Genomic DNA, 9,588 nt, shown 5'->3' on the forward strand with positions numbered 1-9,588 from the left:
AACAAGAGGTAGAGTCCATTCAAATGCTAGGATATTACCACAACAAGAGGTAGAGTCCATTCAAATGCTAGGATATTACCACAACAAGAGGTAGAAGGAGATAATATTTAATCCCTATGCTATCTCACTGGTCCACCTACCTGTACTGTATATCAACAATACAGGCTAAAGCTATTACGGTGACTGTATTGCCACCACACCGGCGTTCACGAGTCATGACGTCACTCAAATTCCACATGACCATTTGGTCACAGTAATTAGGCTTCTCCAAGCTCTGATGCTGCTGATGGTCATTAGTATCCTACCATACTTACTAACTGCCTGGTACTCAGCACTTTATTGTCCCTCTAATCAATCTGACTTCAAAGCAAATCTGATCGAAATTCTAATCAAATAGAGTGATGGCCTCTATTAAAAAGAGGAGGATCCCATCAGCTTTCTATAGGCTAGGCCTACTATATTTAATTCCCAACTTTCCTAACATTGAGCACATTGCTTCTCTTTACAACAGGAGTATAGTTTACCTGGCTGGCATGAAACTAAACCACAGGGAAAAGTGTCCTCCATTCCCTATTTAAGTGCATAGATGACATGTATTTGTCCCCTGCCCCGGTTTCGATACAGGTGCATGATAATGGTCCATTCTAAATCAAAATAAATTTTACACATATATAATGTAGTATATGTAAAGACAAGATTAAATCAAGAATAGTCTGGGAGGTGACAATATTAGTATAACACTTGTGAATGATGCTCAGCATCAAGCAAAAAACAGCGCGTGCCTTTTAAAAAAAAACTTCTTGAAATGAGTGTCACAGACTTCATGTAGCCTAGATGATAACTTCTTAAAATGAAGCACATTAGTCCACCTTACAAAGGGGTATAGAGACTAACTTGTATACATAGTTAGCGCGTGAGTTTTACGTTTGTGAGTTTTACGTTTGTGAGTTTTACGTTTGTGGAAGACCATCTTCTCCATAAAAAAAAATCACCTTTATAATAAATGCTTACTCCCATTTTGAGGTCACTTTTGAGAATGGTGTTTTTCTGCTAATGGAACGAACATTTGCTCTTATAGCCTACTGCCGTGTTCGCTCCTCTGCGCTTATAATGTGAAGATATAGCCTAATAGTTTATGAACATTTTAAGCTAAACGTTCTGATCTGCTGTGTCAGGCTCATTGCTTGAAATATTTTTTTTGATGCTAGCGGGTTAATTAGGGATCTAACGCATCCCACAATAATATGGAATATTTATTTCTCGCACAGAATAGGTCAACTTTTGTACTATGGGGATTAGTAGATTGACACAGGCTAGTGATTTTGCTGTTCGTCAGGCCTAGCCATCTTGTTGACTGACGAAAAGTAAATACGAAACAGTTCTTCCAATATCTACAACATGCGCCTCAGAATTGGATAAGGACGCGCGCAGTCACGTCATGTGAGTGACAGGTGCTTCGGCAAGCAGCTGGGAGAAGGGAACTATAATTATTTTATTCAGCCCAAGGGCACAACGACCACTGGCTGCTAAAGGCATGGATGTTTCTTAGGGGGCATTACGGCCATACAACGGGGATGCAGACGGGAAATTCTCTCACAGTCTTTCACGCCACTTTTTTCAAATCATCACTAGTCTCATCATGCAGCCTTTACAATGTATTAAAAATCTAAACATATAGACCAACGTTTGTAGAACATCTAAAGTTACATTAATACGTCTAAATGAAGCATATAGGAGTACGTGTTTCTTTGTTAACCTCTCAACACAGAATATCCGCATGTGAACACTCCCTCAAACCCCTTGGAGAAAATATCCCTTCTATTTAATCAGCTTTTTTCAGTTGTATTCTTCATACTATAAAATAATATAAAATAATGACACAGAATCAAAAGCTAATCTTGTCTGCTAAATGAACTAGCGTAGCCCACAGCCATATGACATAGCCACATCAGGACCTAACGTAGGGACAACTCAGAGTACGTTATTCTGTTCTTCTGAAATAGACGACATTTTCTTCATATCATGTGTCTTTATACCTGGTCTAAAATAAATAATGGATTTGTGATTGTGTAGGCTTTATTACATGGATGTATTACTTTTTAAACTGTATATGTACCGTAAGGTCTCCATCGGTGACTTGTAGGCTGTGTGAGGAAGCCAGGAGATGCTGAATGTCTTTATGTTCATTAACGGACAATTACCGTGAGACCAGCAGTTATTTACTCGACAATCACCGTCTGATAAAATGTCATGACCGCCACAGGCCTAATACAGACACTACAAAACATGGATTTCCAATAGCTTTCAAACATAACTGACCCAGAATGGACCCTAAACTACCTTTCAAAGTCTGAAACACTACTGTATAGCACTTAGTGTTACTGGCCCCTACAGACCACTGTTAGTGATACTGTCCCCTACAGACCACTGTTAGTGTTACTGTCCCCTACAGACCACTGTTAGTGTTACTGTCCTGTTAGTGTTACTGTCCCCTACAGACCAATGTTAGTGTTTACTGTCCCCTACCAGACCACTGTTAGTGGTTACTGTCCCTACAAGACCAACTGTTAGGTTACTGTCCCCTACAGACCACTGTTAGTGTTACTGTCCCTACAGACCACTGTTAGTGTTACTGTCCCTACAGACCACTGTTAGTGTTACTGTCCCCCAGACACTGTTAGTGTTACTGTCCCCTACAGAACCACTGTTAGTGTTACTGTCCCCTACAGACCACTGTTAGTGTACTGTCCCCTACAGACCACTGTTAGTACTGTCCCCTACAGACCACTGTTAGTGTTTACTGTCCCCTACAGACCACTGTTAGTTCTACTGTCCCTACAAAGACCACTGTCGTGTTACTGTCCCCTACAGACACTGTTAGTGATACTGTCCCTACAGACCACTGTTAGTGTCCACTGTCCCCTACAGACCACTGTCAGTGTCACTGTCCCCTACAGACCACTGTTAGTGTACTGTCCCTACAGACCCTGTTAGTGTTTACTGTCCCCTACAGACCACTGTTAGTTCTACTGTCCCCTACAGACCACTGTTAGTGTTACTGTCCCCTACAACCACTGTTAGTGATACTGTCCCCTACAGACCACTGTTGTGTTACTGTCCCCTACAGACCACTGTTAGTGTTACTGTCCCCTACAGACCACTGTTAGTGATACTGTCCCTACAGACCACTGTTAGTGTACTGTCCCTACAGACCACTGGTTAGTGTTACTGTCCCCTACAGACCACTGTTAGTGTTACTGGCCCCTACAGACCACTGGTAGTAGTACTGTCCCTACAGACCACTGGTAGTAGTACTGTCCCCTACAGACCACTGTTAGTGTTACTGTCCCTACAGACCACTGGTAGTAATACTGTCCCCTACAGACCCTTGTTAGTGATATGTCCCCTACAGACCACTGTTAGTGATACTGTCCTACAGACCACTGTTAGTGATACTGTCCCCTACGACCAATGTTAGTGGTACTGTCCAATGTTAGTGTTACTGTCCCTACGACCACTGTTAGTGATACTGTCCCTACAGACCACTGTTAGTGTTACTGTCCCCTACAGACCACTGGTGTAATACTGTCCCCTACAGACCCATGTTAGTGTTACTGTCCCCTACAGACCACTGTTAGTGTTACTGTCCCCTACAGGCCACTGTTAGTGTTACTGTCCCTACAGGCCACTGTTAGTGTTATTGCCTGTTAGTGTTACTGTCCATGTTAGGGTTACTGTCCCTACAGACCACTGTTAGTGGTACTGTCCCCTACAGACCACTGTTAGTGTTACGTCCCCTACAGACCTGTTAGTGATACTGTCCCTACAGACACTGTTAGTGATACTGTCCCTACAGACAATGTTTGGTACTGTCCCCTACAGACCACTGTTAGTGGTTACTGTCCCCTACAGACCACTGTTAGTGTTACTGTCCTACAGACCACTGTTAGTGTTACTGTCCCCTACAGACCATGTTAGTGTTACTGTCCACGTGTTAGTGTTACTGTCCCTACCAGACCACTGTTAGTGTTACTGTCCCCTACAGACACTGTTTAGTGTTACTGTCCCCTACAGACCACTGTTAGTGTTACTGGCCCCTACAGACCACTGGTAGTAGTACTGTCCCCTACAGACCACTGGGTAGTAGTACTGTCCCCTACAGACCACTGTTAGTGTTACTGTCCCTACAGACCACTGTAGTAATCGTCCCCTACAACCACTGTTAGTGACTGTCCTACAGACCACTGTTAGTGATACTGTCCTTACAGACCACTGTTAGTGATACTGTCCCCTACAGACCAATGTTAGTGGTACTGTCCAATGTTAGTGTTACTGTCCCTACAGACCACTGTTAGTGATACTGTCCCCTACAGACCACTGTTAGTGTTACTGTCCCCTACAGACCACTGGTAGTAATACTGTCCCTACGACCACTGTTAGTGTTACTGTCCCTACAGACCACTGTTAGTGTTACTGTCCCCTATAGGCCACTGTTAGTGTTACTGTCCCCTACAGGCCACTGTTAGTGTTACTGTCCTGTTAGTGTTACTGTCCACTGTTAGGGTTACTGTCCTACAGACCACTGTTAGTGGTACTGTCCCCTACAGACCACTGTTAGTGTTACTGTCCCCTACAGACCACTGTTAGTGATACTGTCCCCTACAGACCACTGTTAGTGATACTGTCCCCTACAGACCAATGTTAGTGGTACTGTCCCTACAGCCACTGTTAGTGTTACTGTCCCCTACAGACCACTGTTAGTGTTACTGTCCCTACAGACCACTGTTAGTGTTACTGCCCCTACAGACCAATGTTAGTGTTACTGTCCAGCTGTTAGTGTTACTGTCCCCTACAGACCACTGTTAGTGTACTGTCCCCTACAGACCACTGTTAGTGTTACTGTCCCCTACAGACCACTGTTAGTGATATCGTCCCCTACAGACCACTGTTAGTGTTACTGTCCCCTACAGACCAACTGTTAGTGTTACTGTCCACTGTTAGTGTTACTGTCCCCTACAGACCACTGTTAGTGTACTGTTCCTACAGACCACTGTTAGTGCTACTGTCCCCTACAGACCACTGTTAGTGTTACTGTCCCTACAGACCCCTGTTAGTGATACTGTCCCCTACAGACCACTGTTAGTGTTACTGTCCCCTACAGACCACTGTTAGTGTTACTGTCCCCTACAGACCATTGTTAGTGTTACGGTCCACTACAGACCATTGTTAGTGGTACTGCAGAGGGCCAGTCTAATCTCCAGTGCCCTGCACACTGATCTCACTGGGAGATATATTGAATCACCTCACATTGCAGAGACTAGTGCCAACTCAATGCATCAGAGTTTTTCCTGATCCTGTCACCTTGCCAAGGAAAAGTCCTGTCCCTATTAAGCCCAACCATCTTATCGCAAATCATCCAAGATGATAATTCTGACCTGGTCCTAAGGTTCCCCGGGCTGGGCGGGCCRTCGTAGACAGACAGCAGGTCAAAGTCTTCCTCTAGAGCGAAACCTTGGAACACCAGCTGTATCCTGTTATGTTCCGCTGCCAGGATCACCCACGTACAGTTGGCATAGTTGGGGTAGCCGTATGGGTAGCCAGGGCTCTCTATCGTACCGTTGGGGCTCTGGAGAGTATAACTGCAGTTCTGAGCTGTTGGGATGGAAAAGGGGGAAGGGGAAGGAAGAGGGGGAGAGGGAAAAAGGAGGGAGGGAAGGAGGATGGATGGAGAGAGAGATAACATGTGGTTAGCAAAGCAGACTGAGCAACATTAAAGGGGATATTTCCAGTTCAAACACCAACAAAGTGGACACCCCACTATTGTTTTGGTAAACAGCTGCGGGATGCGGCTGGAGAAATGTAACCACTCAAATGTACACACAGAAGCTAACAAAACAGATGGACGTTCCCTCAGAAACAGATGGTTAATGCATCACTACTGCCTTCCTGAGACCGAGTACTAGATTCAGAAATACCTTGTCTTTCTCTGTCAGTGGTGCACAAATACCTTGTCTTTCTCTGTCAGTGGTGCACAAATATATTGGCTTTCTCTGTCAGTGGTGCAGAAATGCCTTTCTTGGTCAGTGAAATGCCTTGGCTTTCTTGGTCAGTGGTGCAGAAAGTCAAGGTATTTCTGCATCGCTGACTGAGTATAAGCGGTGCTTCTTGAGTATGCTACGTTACATTACAAGCATATGAACAGACATGTGCACAAACACAGGTATCAACACATACACTACCTGTCATGTTTGCTCCCGCTCTTCCCTTCCCCTGGCGCTTGAGGGCGCCAGATTACCCTGCATCACACGCTCCTGCCATCCATCACCCACACCTGCCTTCTCTCGTCACTCGCATCAGCGTTAATGGACTCACCTGGACTCACTTATTACATGTTAATTTCCTCCCCTATATTTGTCTGTTCTTGCTCTGTTCCCTGCTGCTGGCATTGATTGTTTCTTGTCTAAGTTTTTGTTTGCTGACGCTTGTGCTTGTTCGTTATATGTCCGTCATTTATTAAATGTACTCCCGTACCTGCTTCGTCTCTCCAGCGTCATTTTGCGTGACAGAATGCAGCAGCCATCATACGAAGCATCGGGAGTACTGGCGTTCTGGTTGGAATGGTGGCAGCGGTTCGGGGTCGCCACCAATGGAACGGGGATGCTAGCCAGCTTATCGGGCTTTCGCGCCCTAGCTGGCTCGAGAGGTTTCTTGCCCGCGTTGACTCGGATGGCGCTCATCCCACTTCGGGCCTCAGCTGGATCGTCAGTTTTTGCTTGCCCAGCCGGTCCAGGAGTTTTTTTTTTGTTTGTCTTGTGTTTGTTGGTGCGTTGGTGGATTCCGCTGCCGATGGAACCGGGGTGCCTTAAGCTAGCCCTTCAGGCTTTCACGCCGCTGGCTGGCTCGAGAGGTTTTCCTGGCGTCGGCGGTTTCCCATCCCACGTCACACTCCACTGGATCATCGGGCTCCCCTTCAGCGGGATCGACAGGCGTTTTGCCTCAGCCGGAATCGTCAGGCTCCTATGCCTGAGCCGGCTCGCCAGGCTCCCACGCTCCTGCCGGTTCGTCGGGCTTTCACGCCCCAACTGGCTTGCCCTGCGCCCATGTCTCGGCCGGTTTGCCCAGGTGGGACGCCGGGTGGCGTCAAGAGGGAGGGGTACTGTCATGTTTGCTCCGCTCTTCCCTTCCCCTGGCGCTTGAGGGCGCCAGATTACCTGCATCACACGCTCCTGCAATCCATCACCCACACCTGCCTTCTTCGTCACTCGCATCAGCGTTAATGGACTCACCTGGACTCACTTATTACATGTTAATTTCCTCCCCTATATTTGTCTGTTCCCTTGCTGCTGTTCCCTGCTGCTGCATTGATTGTTTCTTTGTCTAAGTTTTTTTTTTGCTGACGCTTTGCTTGTCTCGTTATACTGTCCGTAATTTATTAAATGTTACTCCGTACCTGCTTTCGTCTCTCAGCGTCATTTTGGTGACACTACCATTCAAAAGTTTGGGGTCACTTAGAAATAACCTTGTTATCCATGAAACATACTGAAATTAGTTGCAAAATAAATAGGAATATTAGTCAAGGGGAGTGACAGATATAGGAAGATAATCAAGGAGGTGATGGAGTCCAGGTGATGTGTCTGAGCTCAGATGCGCAAGATGATGTGACAGGTGTGCGGGATAATCAGCAGGCTGATGACCTTCAGTTCTTGGCAATTTCTCGCATGGAACAGCCCTTAATTTCTCAGAACAAGAAGAGACTGATGAGTTTCAGAAGAGAGGTCTTTCTTTCTGGCCATTTTGAGCCTGTATTCGAACCCACAAATGCTGATGCTCCAGATACTCAACTAGTCTAAAGAAGACCAGTTTTTATGGCTTCTTTAAATAGAACAACTGTTTTCAGCTGTGCTAACATAATTGAAAGGGTTTTCTAATGATCACTTAGCCTTTTAAAATGATAAACTTGGATTAGCTAACACCACGTGCCATTGGAACACAGGAGTGATGTTTGATGATAATGCGGCCTCTGTACGCCTATGTAGATATTCGCATAAATAATCAGCCGTTTCCAGCAACCAATAGTCATTTACAACATTATAATGTCTACAACTGTATTTCTGATCAATTTAATGTTATTTTAAATGGCCAAAAAATGTGCTTTTTCTTCAAAAACAAGGACATTTATGAGTGACCAAAACTTTTGAACGTTAGTGTAGATGATGCACACATATTACACCAGCTCACCACCACAATAACTAAACAAGGCCTTGACAATCCCTTGACAACCCCCGACACGCCCTTGACACCCCCTTGACAATCCCTTGACAATCCCTTGACACCCTTTGACAATCCCCTTGACAACACCCTTTGAAACCCCCTTGACATTCCCTTGAGCAACCCCCTGACAATTCCCTGACAACCCCTTGACAATTCCTTGACAACCCCCTTGACAACCCTTTGACAATCCTTGACACCCTTGGACAATTCCCTTGACAACCCTTGACAATGCTTGCAACCCCCTTGACATCCTTGACAATCCTACCCCCTTGACAACCCTTAGACAATCCCTTGACAATCCCCCTTGACAACCCCTTGCACATTCCCTTGACAACCCCTTGACAACCCCTTGACAATCCCCTTGACAACCCCTTGACAAGCCCCTTGACAATCCCCTTGACAATCCCTTGAAATCCCCTTGAAAACAACCCTTGACACCCCCTTGACAACCCCTTGAAACCCCTTGAACACCCTTGACAATCCCCTTGACACCCTGCAACCCCTGACAACCCCTTGACAACCTTGACACCCCTTGACAATCCTTGACACACCTCCTTGACAATCCCTTGACAATCCCTTGACAACCCTTGACAACCCCTGGACGAATCCCTTGACATCGCCTTGACAATCCTTGACAACCCTTGACAACTCCCTTGACATTCCCTTGACAATCCCTTGAAATCCCTTGAAACCCGCTTGACAACGCCCCTTGACAATCCCTTGAACCCCTTGACAACCCCTTGACAACCCCCTTGACAATCCACTCTGACTGAGGACTCAATCTCTGTATCACCACAACAATTCCCTTGTATCTAGCAGACAGGCAATTAGCATGGGAGTGCTATAACATGACATTATCACCTATACCTAGCAGCAGGCAATTAGCATTGGAGTCCTGTACATACCATAATCACTATGTATCTATTGGCAGGCAATTAGCATTGGAGTGCTATAACATGACATTATCACCTTATACCTAGCAGCAGGCAATTAGCATTGGAGTGCTGTAACATACCATAATCACTATGTATCTATTGGCAGGCCATTAGCATCGGAGTGCTATAACATGACATTATCACTTTTACCTTGCAGCCAGGCAATTAGCATTGGAGTGCTGTAACATACCATAATCACTATGTATCTATTGGCAGGCAATTAGCATCGGAGTGCTATAACCTGACATTTATCACCTTATACCTAGCAGCAGGCAATTAGCATTGGAGTGCTGTAACATACCATAATCACTATGTATCTATTGGCAGGCCATTAGCATCGGAGTGCTATAACATGGCATTATCATCATGTATCAGCAGGCCA

General features: G+C 45.5%; 1 protein-coding gene across 1 annotated transcript in view; it reads right to left on the reverse strand.

Moving 5' to 3' along the window:
• The window catches only part of LOC112072028 (protein enabled homolog), a 34,401-nt gene extending 27,664 nt beyond the window's left edge, over positions 1 to 6,737 (reverse strand). The window contains exons 1-2 of the mRNA XM_070439612.1: positions 6,524 to 6,737; positions 5,436 to 5,652 (exon numbers count right to left, since the gene is read on the reverse strand). Coding sequence (XP_070295713.1) covers positions 5,436 to 5,652; positions 6,524 to 6,737 — 431 coding nt within the window. The remainder of the gene's footprint in view (positions 1 to 5,435; positions 5,653 to 6,523) is intronic.
• Positions 6,738 to 9,588: the final 2,851 nt, after the last annotated feature.

The sequence above is a fragment of the Salvelinus sp. IW2-2015 genome, unplaced genomic scaffold, assembly GCF_002910315.2.
Source record: "Salvelinus sp. IW2-2015 unplaced genomic scaffold, ASM291031v2 Un_scaffold1804, whole genome shotgun sequence".
In the NCBI taxonomy this organism is placed as follows: Eukaryota; Metazoa; Chordata; class Actinopteri; order Salmoniformes; family Salmonidae; genus Salvelinus; species Salvelinus sp. IW2-2015.